Source organism: Sus scrofa, chromosome 9 (assembly GCF_054392235.1).
Source record: "Sus scrofa isolate SSC_HxYL_T2T_F1_AM1 chromosome 9, Sscrofa_HxYL_maternal_Yorkshire_Landrace_v2.0, whole genome shotgun sequence".
NCBI lineage: Eukaryota > Metazoa > Chordata > Mammalia > Artiodactyla > Suidae > Sus > Sus scrofa.
Genome location: NC_139391.1, coordinates 95,875,108 through 95,891,368, shown reverse-complemented (window position 1 = coordinate 95,891,368; position 16,261 = coordinate 95,875,108). Strand labels below are relative to the sequence as shown.

Here is a 16,261-nt window from a genome sequence, read left to right as displayed (position 1 = left end):
ACATCTGATGGTGGTCCTGCATGGTAGCGGCAGGGCACTGGAGGGACATCTGTCTGTAGGACATCTGTAAGGGGAGGAGCAACCTTTTAAATCATAGCAGAATTCACATGACCGCCACAGTATAAAAGGGGTAGCTTACGTTTGTCTTCATCTTGGTTTTTCTATACATAGTCAGTCACATTTATGAAGTTAGGTTCAGCCCAAGTGCCATGGGCCTTAGAAGTTTTTGTTATTAGATGATGTATTTGGAAAATCTGATGAGGCCTGTGTCTCTTTCATCAGAAAAACGCACATTTTTATTTATTTATTTATTTATTTATTTTTTTTTTTGTCTTTTCAGGGCTGCACCCATAGCATATGGAGGTTCCCAGGCTAGGGGTAGAATCAGAGCTGCAGTCGCCGGCCTGCGACACAGCCACAGCCTCAGCAACATCAGATCCTTAACCCACTGAGCAAGGCCAGAGATCGAACCCATGGCCTCATGGCTATTAGTCAGGTTAATATTAACTGCTGAGTCATGATGGCAACGCTGTACAGACATTTTCCATGTGATATTGGGATGTTGCCACCCCTTCTAAAAATCTATGGACCCCATATTGAAAAGAGTAATAAAGATACTGTCTAACATGCCTGCTCTGTGCCTACATCATTAGGTACTTCATACTTTATGTCTCATGTATTCTCCACTGTAATTCAATGAGGCAGTTCCTATGATTATCCTCATTGTGCAGATAAGGGAACAGAGGCCAAAGATGTGGCCTGTTCAGCTTCTCAGGACTGTAAAAGGCAGTGAGAGGATCTGAATTTAGCCCATCAGGCCCGAGAGACCACCATACGACAGTGAGGCTCATTTAGGATTCCTGGCTTGGAAACTACAAGGAAAAGTCATAAGAAATTAGTTATGAAGAGAAAACACATGATGCTTCTGAGTCTTTCCTATGATTTCCTGGACTCTTGACTTCATTTCATCTTCTCTTCTAATGTCTCCGCCATAACTAGAGCTCTAAAGAGCATCCGGTCCGTACACCTTGAGAAAAACTATGAAGACTTTACAACTATTAAGGTCTATTGCATCTCTGGGTCTCCCTTGTAAATAAATATGAAATTCTGTTGTTACCATTATGAATGGTTTCTGAGAGCATGTTTTGAATCGACATCCTTGAAAAGTGAAACCATATCAGTTTTGATCTGGAATCATAAAACTGCAGTTCCATCAGGCCCACCAGGCAGAGACCAACACTGTAAGTGATGGAGAATTTACACAATATTCAGAAGGAGTGACATCAGTCCTCTGAAAGTTCACAGCCAAGGAGGAGCCAAGAATAACAAAGATGCATGCAACCCAATGGACCGTGACCAAAACTGGCTCATCCTGAATTGACTGAAGAAGGGAGTCAGATTCTCGCAGTCTCCACAATGTGGGTTTTGACATTTCATCAGGAATGAACCGAAACTTTATGACGACAGCTTTTCCTCCTTCTAAATCAATAGACCTAAAAGAGCACCTGCAGATTAAAGATTTAGTCAGCTCTGCTCATAGCACTTATGAATTACCACCCCTTCAAGCATCTTTCCCTCCTAAGGGACCAGGTCACAGGGAGGGAATCAGATGAATGTCACATTTGAATTTCCTAAGAAAGTTTTTCATTGCTACTCTTGTCAGCATAACCTCTTTTAAGTAGGTTTACTGAGAAATAAAGATTGATATGTCATGGTGTTGCTCTTTATTGGGGCTTTGGAGCAGAAAAAGGAGTTTGCAGGGGCCAGGGGAGGGTTCCCAGAACACATGCAGAAAGTTTTTGCACTTGTAAAAATATGTGCAAATTTCATGTTACTCTCCAGTGCGTACTTGCAAGTGTGTATGTGTGTGTTCATGCAGAGATAGTTTTAAGCATTCACTGTGGGATTTTTTTAGGTTAGACCAGTCTTGCACATGGAATAGAAGAGATTTATTAGTAACAACAACACATATATATTTTACCGTTTGCTAGGTGTTTTCATCAGTATTATTTACTTTAGCCTTTATAGCCACCCTACGGAGGACTAGTTTTTATTATCCCTGTTTTATAGATGAGGAAAGAGGTTCCAAGAGGTGAAGTGCTTGGTGAAGATCAGAGAGCTCATAAATCAATAATTGTGGAACATGACCTGGGTTTTTTGACTCCATGTTCAATGCTTATTTTACTCCTTCCCAACTGTACTTAGAGTAGGAAGGATGAGGAAGTGGTTTTTTAGTGGTTGGCAGTGGAGAAAGTTGAGGAATAACCTGTCTAAAGATTTGGAATTTGCCTAGAGAGGGGATAATGTGGGAAAAGTCAGTGAAAATCATATCTAGACCATCATTTGTTCACCCGGTTATGCAGCTTCCTTGGGCCTTTCACTAGGGTTTGATGAATGGCAGCTCCAGCCGCACAGAGAACTATAATTTAAGAGGTACCTCATTGAATTAGATTCTGCGCATAGATCTTGTCTGATCTTCTCAACCACCCAGTAGTATAAATATTACATAGAACAGATCATGGAAACTCAAGTTTTTTTTTTGTTTTTTTTTTGTTTTTTTTAATGACCGAGCCCACAGCATATGAAGGTTCCCAGGTCAGGGATTGAATCCGAGCCACAGCTACAACCTAGGCAGCAGATGCAGCAATGCTCAATCCTTTAACCCACTGCACTGGGCTGAGGATTAAACCATCACCTCCACAGTGACCCGAGCAATTGCAGTCAGATTCTTGCCTCACTCTGCCACAGCGGGAACTCCAAGGGCAAGTAATTTAAACCCACATAACTAGAAGGTAGAAAAATCAGGATTTGAACTCAGACCCCTCTGATTCCAAAGTATAGGTCCATCCATTACACCACCCAGGTCCCCCAAGTAGCCACTTTTGTAGAATTCAGTAGTTATGAATCAGGATAAAAGTGGCATTAATTCAGCAAAGGTACTGGAAAGTGGGCAAAGCAGAAAGTTTTTTGAGCCTCTTCTCACCTGCCTGCTTTCTTATTATCAGAGGTAATTTTTTTCTTTTTCTGACCATCCCCTCCAAAGTAGTTCTCAAGTTTCCTGGTTTTAGGACCTCTTTATACTGGTAAAGTTTTTTTGTTTTGTTTTGTTTTGTTTTGTTTTCTTCCTTTTTAGGGCCGCACTGGAGGCATATGGAGGTTCCCAGGCAAGGGGTCCAGTCGGAGCTGCAGCTACCGGCCTGCGCCACAGCCACAGCAACACAGGATCCGAGCCTCATCTGCAATCTACACCACAGCTCACGGCAACGCCAGACCCTTAACCCACTGAGCAAAGCCAGGGATCGAACCCGCAACCTCATGATTCCTAGTCGCATTTGTTTCTGCTGCGCCACGACAAGAACTCCTATACTTTTAAATTATTGAGGACTTCAACGAGCTTTTTTTCTGTGGGTTGTGTCTATGAATACTTACTATCCTCACATTTAATAACCGAATCACTTTGCTGTACACCTGAAACTAATGCAACATTCTAAATCAACTATACTCCAATATAAATTAAAAAAAAATTAAAATACTTAGAACAGTGGGAAAAATAAAATTTAGAAGAGCAAATATTTTTAAATATTAGTGATTCATTTAATAATAAACTGATTATATGTTCTGTGAAGAATAACTGTTTTACAAAACAAAACGTAATTTAGTGAAAAGAATGCTATTGTTTATATTTTTGTTAATGTCCTTCGTGTCTGGCCTAGTAGAGGCCGCTGGAGTGTCTTATCTGTTCCTGCATTCCGCCTCTTGCAGTATCACATGTCAGCAGCCTCTGAAAAATACTAGTGTGTCCTCATGAGAAAACGAGAACCAAAAAGACAAATAACATTTTTTGTATTATTGAGAAAACAGTTTTGACCTTAAGGAACCTCTGAAAGGGTCTTGAGGATCCCCAGAGGTCCCCCAGGCCACACTTGGGGAAATTGCTGTGCTATACAACCACTTCTGTAGTCACCAGGGCCAGTGAAAATACTGAATCTTTGGGTTGGATGGAACATTACAGGTCATTGAACCCAATCACGCTTCTGATAAAACAAAATTCCATGAAGCCTGATGTAAGCCCCCCATTTTGCAAGGGTAAGGACTATTTCAGGTTCAAAATGGAACCTAAGTGAGTAGAAAAGCCTTTAGTTTGTTTGTTTGTTTTTTTGTTTATTTATTGTCTTTTTAGGGCCACACCCACAGCATATGGAAATTCCTTGGCTAGGGGTTGAATCAGAACTGTAGCCGCCGGCCTACACCATAACCACAGCTACAGCCACTCCACATCCGAGCCACATCTTCGACCTGCCCCACAGCTCAGGGCAATGCCAGATCCTTAACCCACTGAGCAAGGCCAGGGATCGAACCCACATCCTCATGGATGCTAGTCAGGTTCATTTCCACTGAGCCACGACAGGAACTCCAAAAGCCTTTATTTCTTTTGAGAAGAAACTTTTTCCCTGTGGTTTCCGTCTTCAATCTTAACTCTGTATCAAATGAATCCAATTTCCCTTTTGTATATTCAAGACATAGGAAAACAACAACTTTGTGTTCTTTGCGTGCTGAGACCTTCTTTGTATTTAAGAACTTAGGAGATCTTCCTGCTCTGAGTGTTCCCTACCCCTGCATCTCTATCTTCTTACCAAGATCTTCAAATGCCAATTTCAAATCATGGACTTGGAGAACAGCCTTGTGGTTGCCAAGGGGGAGGGGGAGGGGGAGGGGGAGGAAGTGAGATGGACTGGGAATTTGGGGTTGACAGATGCAAACAATTGCCTTTGGAATGGATAAGCAATGAGATCCTGCTGTATAGCACTGGCAACTATATCTAGTTGGAGCATGATGGAGGATAATGTGAGAAAAAGAATGGATATATGGATGTGTGACTGGGTCACTTTACTGTACAGTGGAAAACTGACAGAACACTGTAAACCAGCTATAATGGAAACAATAAAAATCATTTTAAAAAATTCATACAGTGTTGCCAGAAAGCTCTAAGACAGATTTTCTCATGGCTTACTCTGTACTTGGCTGGGGTCAATGCTACAAATGCTTCACATTCACAAACGGGAAGAAACACAGTGTGAAAGGTCTCTGTCTTCTGGTTGGGCAGAATCTTTGACACCCCGTTTCCTTTCCCACTCCCTTCTGCCATCCTAGCCCAGGTCTGCTTTCTCCAAGGCATCATTTCATCTGCTGCTTGCCTTTCCCTCCTACAGAAAAGCAGTGCTCTCTGTGTAGTGCTTTAAAGTTTGAAAACAGCTTTATAAACAGAATGTTGTTTAATGAGCATGGAAATTCTGTGCACAGGATGCACTGATGCTGGGGGTGCAAGGAAAACACAGAAGTTTGCATTAACATGATTTTATGGATTACCATGTTAATCCTTCATGCCTGGGACTCGGTAACCTGCTTTGCTGGCTAACCAGTTTTCAGTGTTTCCCTGTTTTAAAGCACTCTACATGCTGGTGCTAAAATCATCTTCCTTCCTTGCTGATCTGAACATGGCACCATCTGGAGTCCATTTATAGCCTCCCACCACCCTAGGGATAATGCATTTTCCTGTGACCTTTGAGACTTTGCCTCTGTCTTGCTTTCCTCAACCTAGGATGACAGTGGTTAGCTTATCACGGTTGTGTTCATTCATTTGTTCATCCATCCAGCATTCGTTCATGCACGCATTTATCAACTTCGCATCCATGGTGAGCTAGGCACTGCAATGGACACTAGAGGGGAGACAAAAATGAACAATTTCTGCCCTCTGGGGGTTTATAACTTCATATAGGTTTTATATGCAAACACTGAATTCAAATACAAAACAGCCTGGGATAAGAGAGATGGTGAAAGTAGATTCATAGTTGTAGGTGAATGCTGAAGTTTACTCAAGGAAAGGACTCATCCCAATGAGCAGAGTAGAGAAAACTTCTAGGAGGAGGTGTTGTCTGATCTGTGAAAGGATGAGTAGATTTCTATAACCAGAGCAGGAAGGATGGGGCATGGCTGGCTTGTCTTTTGATCCAGTTAGTTTTCTTTTTGCCTTTCTTCCTCTGTCTTTTTGCGCATTTGACAACAAAGATTTTTTTTTTTTTTGGTGCCAATATCTTAAAGGTACCCAAAGGCCTGATAAACTCACACACCTGATTTAAAAAAAAAGGAATTTTCAGGATGATAACAGTAAATAACATATGAAAAAGACATGAAGAGAGATTTTGTTTTGAGATTGAGTGTAATGAATAGAAGATAGACTTACAAGGAAAAGAACGACACTCACCATTATCAGCCAGGTTCTGGCTGGAGCCACCAATGCAAATAGTGTAAGAAAAATGTCTCTTCCCTGAGGGGGATATTTGTGTGATGCATAGTGCACGATGAACTACACAAATAATAGCACAGCATCACACAGCTTTGTCATGAACGGTCTGATGGCAGATAGTTCTATTTATGATTCTTGAAAACTAAAATAAGATGAGTAAGGCTTAACATTTTTAGGTTTGAAACATGCTTCGTTATCTTGCCACATTGCTCTTGATTGCATATTCATTCCATAAGAAAACATAAAAATAGGAGTTCCTGTTGTGGCTCAGTGGTAACAAACCCTACTAGTATCCAGAGGACATGGGTTCAATCCCTGGCCCCACCCAGTGGGTTAAAGATCCAGTGCTGCCATGAGTTGCAGTGGAGGTTGCAGACATGGCTCCGATCCCGAGTTGCTGTGGCTGTGGCATAGATAGGCAGGCAGCTACAGCTCTGATTCAACCCCTAGCCTGGTAATTTCCATATGCCATGGGTATGGCCCTAAAAAGCAAAAAAGCAAGCAAGCAAGCAAGAAACAAACAAAGAAATGGGAAGCATAAACAATGTGTTAGTATCAACTATACAGTTAGATGTGATGTTCTCAGCAGAGGCAGTATGGGCAGCATTGGGTTTCTAGCACAAGATCTGCCTCTGATCTCCCACTGCTCAACCTTAGTCCTTGGGAAGGTCTGTTCAAACCATGTTGATCACTGGCAGTGTTGGTAGGCTTGAATAGAGAGGCAAAATTTTATTTAGCTTTTCTATTTCAGAGAGCTAGTAAAGCAACGCAGAACATCTTAAATAGAAGAGAAATTAAAACAAGACAGGTTGGGAAGGCTGGACACCAAGGAGGACTCATCAACTCCTGATCGTCATGGTGTTAGGAGCGTGACACGCATTGAGTACCTTTATCAGGAGATGAGCAGGTGCACAGGAAAGGCAAAGACACAAGGGAAAGCCCAGCTAATAGAAGCTTTCCTTAGTATTCTCGATAATCATATGGGGCCACAAAAATTAAAGGAGGAAAAGCCACGGAAGTCAATGCTCCAAAATTCATACAACTAGGAATGGAAAGTCAAGTGCTGTGTGTCCTCCAAAGTCCCAGAAGGAAGGGGTGGACACTCTCAGCTCCCCTCTCTCCCCTGAGCACCCCCACCTAGTTCCATCCTTTACCATCAGATATTTGGACCTCAGCAGAGCTTTCTCTCCAGTCCTTTCTCTTGAGTGCCAGTCCCTCCCTTGGCTCATGATGGTCAGATTTTCACTGTGGAGCCTTCTAGTTCAGCCAGTTTAACTGCTTTGTAAAACAAAACCCCCCACACCAGATCCCCTACCTCCTGACTTCTCTAAATTGAGACCAATTTTTAAAATTTAATTTTTCAATAGGTAATATGTTTACATGTTTTTATAAAAACAAAAAGTATTAAAAGTTCTACTTAAAAAGGTCTCTTTCCTTTCCTCATGTAGCCATTTCCAACCACTTGCAAGAAACTTCAAGTTTCTTTACACACATACCAATATAAATATAAATTTTCTTTTTAAAAAATTCATAAGGATATGCGTTTTTTTGTTTGTTTGTTTGTTTGTTTTTTGTCTTTTTGCTATTTCTTGGGCCACTCCCACAGCATGTGGAGGTTCCCAGGCTAGGGGTCGAATCGGAGCTGTAGCCACTGGCCTACACCAGAGCCACAGCAACGCGGGATCCGAGCCATGTCTGCAACCTACACCACAGCTCATGGCAACGCCGGATCGTTAACCCACTGAGCAAGGGCAGGGATCGAACCCGCAACCTCATGGTTCCTAGTCGGATTCATTAACCACTGTGCCACGACGGGAACTCCAGGATATGCGTTCTTCACACTTTTCTGAACCATGTGTGCTGGTCATCTATTGGTGTGTAACAAATACCTCTAAAGTGAGTGGCTTAAAACAATTCATTGTGGGAGTTCCCGTTGTGGCTCAGAGATAGCGAACCTGACTACTATCCATGAGAACACGGGTTTGACCCCTGGCCTTACTCAGTGGGTTAAGGATCTGGAGTTGCCATGAGCTGCCGTGTAGGTTGCAGACATGGCTTGGACCCTGCGTTGCTGTGGCTATCGCATGGGCCAGCAGCTGTAGCTCCAATTTGATCCCTACCCTGGGAACCTTCATATGCTGTGGTTTCAGCCCCAAAACGACAAAAAACAAACAAAAAACCCCCAATTCATTGCTAACTTGCATAGTTAGTTCGTTGGGTTTTTTGGGCTCATCTGGGTAGTTCTTACTTTGGTTTCTTGCTATGGGTGCAGCCAGACATTGGCTAGTGCAGGGGTCACATAGAGGCTTGGCTGAACTGAAAGTTCAAAATGGCTTACAAATGGCCAGCCCTTGATGCTGGTTTATGAATGAGAACTCAGTTGTCAGAGCACCTCTGCATAGACTCTCCAGGTGGCTTGGGCTTCTCATAGCAAGCTGGGCTGTGAGCAGGAATATCCCAGGAGAGCAGGGAGTGAACGCTACCAGGTCACTTAAGGGCTGTTTACAGAACAGGCGCTGTTGCCTCTGCTGGATTCCATTGGCCAAAGTAGTCACAGGGCCAGCCCAGGTTCAGGGGCTGGAGAAATAAACCCTGTTCTCTATATGGTGGAGTGGCAGGATTGTACTGCAGAAGATCATGGGGGATAGGAGATACTGGGTTGGTCATTTTTGTAAAATACAATCTGTAACACAACCTGAAATATTTTTCTCCTCCTAACACATGTCCAAGGCCTTAGGAGCTTTCTTTCCCTCTTTTCTTTTAATTTATTTTTTTTTTTTTGGTCTTTTTGTCTTTTTAGGGCCACATACATGGCATATAGAGGTTCCAGGCTAGGGGTCTAATCGGAGCTGTAGATGCTGGCCTATATACCACAGCCACAGCAACGCTAGATCCTTAACCCACTGAGTGAGGATCAGGGATCAAACCTGCAACATCATGGTTCCTAGTCAGATTTGTTTCCACTGCGCTATGACGGGAACTCCTTCTTTAAATTTTAAAAATTTTTTATTTTTTAAAATTAAAGTATAGTTGATTTACAATGTTGTGCCAGTTTGGAGGAGCTTTCTTTGGTAATGTCTGACATCTAACCTCCCCATTTCCACTAACCCCACTAATTCAGACCGTCATCTCTTTGTGGTTAGTTAAATGTCAGAGTTATCTTCTTAGTCTCCCATTTCCCCTCACTGCAAATAGCTAATAAAATTTGTGTTTTCTAGAGTTCCCGTTGTGGCTCAGCGGAAATGAATCTGACCGGTATCCATGTGGACGCAGGTTTGATCCTGGCCTCACTCACTGGGTTTAAGGATGTGGCATTGCCCTGAGCTGTGGGTGTAGGTCACAGACTCAGCTCAGATCCTGTGTTGCTGTGGCTGTGGTTCAGACTTGGCGCTACAGCTCCAATTTGACCCCTAATCTGGGAACCTCCATATGCCATGGGTGCAACCCTAAAAAGGACCAAAAAAAAAAAAAAAAAAAAAAAAGAGAGAGAGAGAGAGAGAGAGAAAGAAAAAAAACACACAAAAATGTGTTTTCTTACATATGTATTTCCATAAATGTTAGCCTTAATGATGTTATTCTCCTAAGTAAAAATCAGCTTTGGTACCCAAGTTGATTTGGTTTGACCTATGTGATGCTGGCATATGTAGGATTTGCTTTTTTTTTTTTTTTTTTTTTTTTAACTTCTAACATTGAAAAATCAGGAGATTTTATGAAAAAATCCAGATGAAGTTCTTTTTTGAAAAACTGGATTTTCACATGTAGAAAAATTCAATTCCTCAACTAATATGTTCTAAATACTGCACAAAAGAAAAAAACATTCAGGCCTTGTGGAACTTACCTTCTTGTTGTGGGGAGGCAGGCAATAGACAAAATGAGAAGTGAAATAGAAGGTTGAATGGCAACAAGCTCTGTGGAGGGCTAGGAAGGAGACAGGGAAAGGAATAGATGGGCGCTACAATTTAAAATCACGTGATCCTGGATTGCCTCACCGAAATGGAGTCATTTCAGTTTAAAAAACTTAAGGAACAGGAGTTCCCGTTGTGGCTCAGTGGTAACAAATCCGACTAGTATCCATGAGGACATAGGTTCGATTGCTGGCCTTGCTCAGTGGGTTAAGGATCCAGCATTACCCTGAGCTTTGGTGTAGGTCGAAGATGCGGCTTGGATCTGGCGTTGCTGTGGCTGTGGTGTAGGTCAGCAGCTACAGCTCTGATTAGACCCCTAGCCTGGGAACCTCCATGTGCCATGGGTGTGGCCCTAAAAAGACAAAAAAAAAAAAAAAAGAGTAGAGGAAAGGTAACATGGAATTCTAGAACTTTGCTTTCCAATAGCATAGCCCACAGCTATATAGGGCTATCTCAATTTATAGTAATTAAAATTTAAATAAAATTAAAAATTCAGGTTTTCAGGCGTACTAGCCACATTTCAAGTACTCAAAAGCCACATGTGACTTGTGGCTACAAAAAAATGGAGAACATTTTCACCATTGCAGAAAGTTCTACTGGACAGCATTTCAGAGGAAGAGCATTCCGTGCAGAGGGTACAGCAAGTGCAAAGGTCTTGGGGTGGGGCATTGCTTGATTTGAGCTAAACAGTGGCTGGGTCCTCTGTTTACACATTCGTACTACTCCCTGTTGTCTGTCTTATACCCAGGCTAGATGGCAGTTGTCACTTAGCACCTTAACCTAAGCCAACTTTCCAAAGGCCCTTGTTGATAATTGAGTTTTAGACCTTTGGTCAATGCCATAGATCTATGGATACAGTCCAAACTCCCTGGTCCTGCACTGAAAAGCTCTGTCAAAGAGCATGAAGTCCAAGGATCTGGACTAGGAGACAGAACACCCATGTTCTATTTTGGAGCAGAGGGTTCATGGTATGATTCAGAGGGTATTATCGGGGGTGATATGGCACAAGTACCCACTAACCAGAGTGATCGTTGACCACAAGTGTCCTGGAGGGCCTATACTGGACCAGGAACTAAAGGTCTAGTGGATTTTTAGTGTTTCAGGAGTAAGTTTGGAGTATGGGGTGATATTGGGGCTTAAGGCAATGTCTGATTACTAACGGGAGCGGAAGTGTTTCAACATTATACATTGTTGAAACATTAAGTATTTCAACATGATGCCGTAGATACAAGTGGGATTTCAGCCCTGAATAAATATACACAGTAGGTATTTGGAAACTGTAATGGAGGTGAAAGAGTGTATTGTGGGGCCCTTTCTAGTAAACAGCCACAGCTTTAGGTGACAGGATTTAAGGCCTTCTCCAGGGTGTTGCCAGCATCCATTCTGATATTTTCTCCTTCTCCATTACATGATCCCTTTCTCTCGCCAGAATGACACATTCAATGCCCAGTAGGTTCCGTGTCCTACTACCTGGGTATTTTTCTCTCGTTGTTCCTTTTTACTTGAAGGACCCGCACCCTCCTTTCTGCCTGACTAAATCTTCTCCAATCAACTCAAAGGCACATTTCCAACTCTGCCCATCCCAGGCCAGAAGCATTTCCCTGGAATGAGCCCAGAATGTCATTATTCGCACTGGCTTGGCAATTATCAAGAGTACAAGGCAATATATATATGTATATATATATTTTTTTCATGTTTATTTAATTCTGGGCCAATTCTTAAGTTTCTCGAGGGCAGAGGTCACAAGTGGCTCTTCTTTTTTCTTTACATGCCATATTTCCATAAGTATTTGCCAAGCGTCTACCACGTGAGGGCTGACGGTACAGTGATGAACCAACTAAGGGCCCTGATCCCCTGTAATCCTCATTTGTCAATTTTATTTTTTCCACAGTGAGTAAACTTATTCCTTTCTTACAAGTCTTAGGCAGAGATAGGGAAACAGATAAGGAATAAAAGCCCTCACTGGCCCTTGTTGAAGACAGATTGATTTGGAAGGTGAAGGTTCCCAGCCACTTGAACTTTAAGGCCCTGCTGGAATAGTTTCACTCCCAGGGCTCCACTATTCCTACCTCCTGGAATGGTGTAAACAATGATTCACCCCCCATAGAGGCCTTTACGCTTTACCAAAGCACATTCATCATCTGCATCAGGCTTTCAGGGAAGGTCAGGTTCCAACTTGTTAACAGAGATTCACCTCCAGGTCACCAGACTTGAACCTATTTTTGCTAAACACCTATCATAACCAACAAAAGTTTTCTTCCCTTAGCCTTTAATGATGTATTGCCAAAGAGGGGACAGTGTGGGGGCAATTCCATCTCAGTGGTGGTTGACTTGTAGCAGAATACAGAGCCTATTTTGAAGTTCTTTGGCAAGAATCATTTCTGTGAATAGTGATTATGATTTGAAGGTAGGCTGTTAGGGAAAAAAAAAAAAAAAAGCTTGCGGGCACGGGGTGGGGGTGGTGAGACTTCCCAGCTCACTCAGTCGGACGAAGTTCAAGTCAACCCTGGCTGATGGGAAAAGGGAGTGGAGAAGGGGGACTTTTCAGCCTAAAAGCAACTGGGGGATGGGTCGAGCAGGAGAGTGGGTTTGGTGGAGGATTCCGGGAATCCGGCACCTGTGGAAGAGACCTTGCCCAATGTCCCCTGGAGTGGCTGCTGGGGGGCCAGGTCCGCGGGCGGAGGCGTGCCGCCGGAGAGGGCGGGGCGGGGAGGGGCGGGGCCGGGCGCACCTGGGCGGGGAGGGGGAGGTGCGCGGGGCTGAGCCTAGCGGGGGCTGCGGCGCGCGCCAATGGGCAGCGGCTGGCAGCGCGCCCCGCGCCCGAGCCGCAGTCGCGCCCTCTCGCTGCCTGGTGAAGGCGCGGACGGTGTGCGGAGGCGAGCGCGCTGAGGAGGGGCCGCCGGCGCCGCAGCCGCCGTCTGGGCATGAGGATGGCCGTGGGCTCCGTCAAGATGCAGCCGCCGTGCGAGAGCCCGGCCCTGGCCGCGGCGGCAGCGGTGGCGGCGGCGGACGGCGCCCTGCGCCGCAGTCCCAGCGCCCGGGATCCGGAGCGCGAGCAGCTGCCGGTGCCGCCGCGACCGCGGCTTCGGGACTTGCCGGCGTTGCTGCGAAGCGGGCTCACGTTGCGGAGGAAGCGCAGCGCCGCCGGGGGCCGGGTGAGTGTCCGGGTGCTGCTGGGCAGGAGTGGGCGTGGGCGACGCACACGTGGAGCCCGCACCCATCCTCCTGGGCGGCCGAGCAGGGCGTCTGGAAGTTGGGGAGATGCCAGGAGGGGATCCCTTGTGCGGGGCAGAAGAGGAACTGGGACGGCGGTGAGATGGGTGCACCCTGGGGAGAAACGGTTTCCCCTTCCCCTGATGCACCTGGCTTAACCTCAGCACCTGGTTTCAGGCTGCGGGACCGTGGGCATCGCCGGAGGATGGGCCGTTTGCCTGTCCCCAGAGGGAGAGCTGCAGGTGTCCGGTGCTTGCTTAGCCTTCGGCCAGCCCTGTCCCGACAGCGAGCCTCAGGCCTCACCAGTGGGACCCCAATTTGCAGGAAGCACGAGACCTGTGTACTTCTTTTAGATGCCCCTTTGCAGGCTTTGGGCATCAGGAGTGGCACTGGCCGCCGCCGAGCCGAGGGGGAGACCTAGGATTTGAAGTACCCGGGCGAGCTTTAGTTCCTGGGTCCCCAGAACTTAGTACTCGGCGACGCCCCCTTGAGCTGGAAGGTGCACGCCCCACAGAATCTTAAATATTGACTTCCTGCTGCTGTGTCCCAATAGGATTTCCTGGTGAAGGAGTGTCCCTCTTTGAGTTCTAAGTGCATCTAATGGCCCGAGCAGGTCAGACATGTTTTGTATATTAAGAGAAGCGGGACGGTCTGATATCTTTCACAGCAATCCCTGCCGGGGCCTCTGGCCACCGGGCTGACTTGTCAGGAGTCCTTGCTCACAGGGCCTTGGGCATCTTTGGTGGGTTCTACTTAGCTTTTAAAAATTTGTCATCGTTAAGCAGGCTTTACCGAAAACTGCTACAAATGTAATTTTTTTGGACTGTAATTAAAACAAGTCTTGGTTGTCTGCCTTTTTAAAGGTCGTACTGAGGGACTGTCCGCTCTTGCAAGATCGTTTTGTGGAAACTTGAGAGGGAGAAATGCTGGTTTGGGTCTGGCTTCCTTTGGGCAGGGAAGAGCCTGACTTGATGTAGGTCTTCCACCTCTCTAGGCTCTGTTCCTCCTTTCTTAAGAATTTTTCTTCCCGAGTAGGGATGAGTGTACAGGATCTACCCCAGAAGGATGTTTTGAGTATTAGATGAGTGTCATAGGATATCTTTAAGTTCATGACCATGAGAGTCTAGGAACTGCCACAAGTGACCTTAATGTGTGGCATGCAGGATTGCCTGCAGAGAAAGCCAGGAAAGGTGTCCCAAAGCTATTTCGTGATAGCTAAACAAATGTAAGAACCAGAGTTATAGACTTTGCAGGAATCTAGGGAAAAGTAGGTCAAATCATGTTCCTATTATCCTTGACAGTTACTTTTTTCACGGCACAGAATACTGAAGACATGAGGGCAGCCAGGCAATCTGTGAGGAGAGTTGCTAAGGGTTTCTGTGTAAATAGATCTGGAGTGTTCATTGGCATAGAGGCTTGTGTTTCTCTCTGCCTGGGATAACGTTGTGTGCCTTGCCAGTGTACATGTTTACTCTCAGTTATTCTGAATGTGATTATCTCAAATAATGTATACTTTATTGGTCCTTCTTTGGTTACTGTATTGCATCTGTATTGTATTATACTGTATTATTTCTCCTTGGGACATTCCAAACACATTTCTTAAATGCATGGCCAGTTTTTTATTGGCGGAAGATTGTAAAATTTTCCAATGTTGGAAACCATAAGTTTCAAAGATTTTCCCTTCCTTTGGCTTTGCAACCAGCTTTGTGATTTTAGAATCTTCCCTTCAAAGAGGTAGGAAAGGATTTACAGTCAAATGCTCTGCCCTTGAGCTTAAAGCCCCTAGGAAAGACTTTGAAAGAGAAAAATAGGTGAATTGGTCTGTATTAGTCTTAGTCTGTTTAAACTGACATAACAAAATACCATAGACTAGAAGACATAAACAACAGAAACTTATTTTCTCACAGTCACGAAGGCTGGAAAGGCCAAAATCAAGGTGTCTAGAGATTCAGTTTCTGGTGAGAACTCTCTTCTTGACCTGCAGACAGTCACCTTCTCACTGTTGCTGACGGAACCATTCTTTGGGGCACGCGGAGGGGGACCATCCCTCTCTCTCTCTCCCCTCCCTTTTCTTTTCTCTTCTCTTCTCTTCTCTTCTTTTCTTTCTTTCTGTCCCTGAAATGTAGTTGAGGTACAATATTATGTTAGTTTCAGATGTATCACATAGTGATTTTATATATGCATACATTACAAAATGATCATAGTAAGTCGTGAGGATCTTTCCCATACAAAGTTATTACAATGTTATTGACCATATTCCTTATGCTGTGCATGACATCCCCATGGCCTATTTATTTTACACCTGGAGATTTATACCTCTTAAACCTGTTCACCTATTTCACCCCACCCCAACCTTCTCCCCTCTGGCAACCACCTGTTTGTTCTCTTTGAGTCTATTTTCATTTTGTTTGTTTTTTAAATTCCACATGTGAGATCATACGATATATGTCTTTCTCTAACTGATTTCACTCTGCATAATATTCTCTAGGTCCATCCATGTTGTCACAGATGGCAAGATTTCTTTCTTTCTTTTTTTTTTTTTTCGTGGCTGAGTAATCTTTCATTGTGTATGTATATACCCTAGCTTCTTTATCCTTTTGTCTATTAGTGGATACTTGGATTGCTTCCATATCTTGGCTATTTTAAATAATGATGCAGTGAACATAGGGGTGCGTATATCTTTTCCAATTAGTGCTTTAGTTTACTTTGGGTATATTCTCAGATGTGAAATTTTTGGACCATATGGTAGTTCTATCTTTAATTTTTTGAAGTACTTCCATACTGTTTTCCATAGTGGCTACACTAATTTAAACTTAACCAACAGTTTAGGAGGATTCCC

General features: G+C 44.2%; 1 protein-coding gene across 24 annotated transcripts in view; it reads left to right on the top strand.

The window, feature by feature from the left end:
• RAPGEF5 (Rap guanine nucleotide exchange factor 5) overlaps positions 1-16,261 on the top strand; it is a 434,425-nt gene that overhangs the window by 179,331 nt on the left and 238,833 nt on the right. For 11 of the 24 annotated variants that reach the window (XR_014816836.1, XR_014816835.1, XR_014816834.1 and 8 more), the window contains exon 1: positions 12,967-13,364. The exons of 4 other annotated variants lie outside the window; for them this stretch is intronic. Coding sequence is in view for 9 of the 20 variants with exons in the window: in XM_084978464.1 (XP_084834590.1) it covers positions 13,134-13,364 (231 nt within the window). In the remaining 11 variants the exon portion in view is untranslated. Of the gene's footprint in view, positions 1-12,696; positions 12,879-12,966; positions 13,365-13,389; positions 13,521-16,261 lie in introns of those variants that run through there. 9 more of the 24 variants (XR_014816831.1, XR_014816830.1, XR_014816829.1 and 6 more) reach the window with 3 other exon arrangements.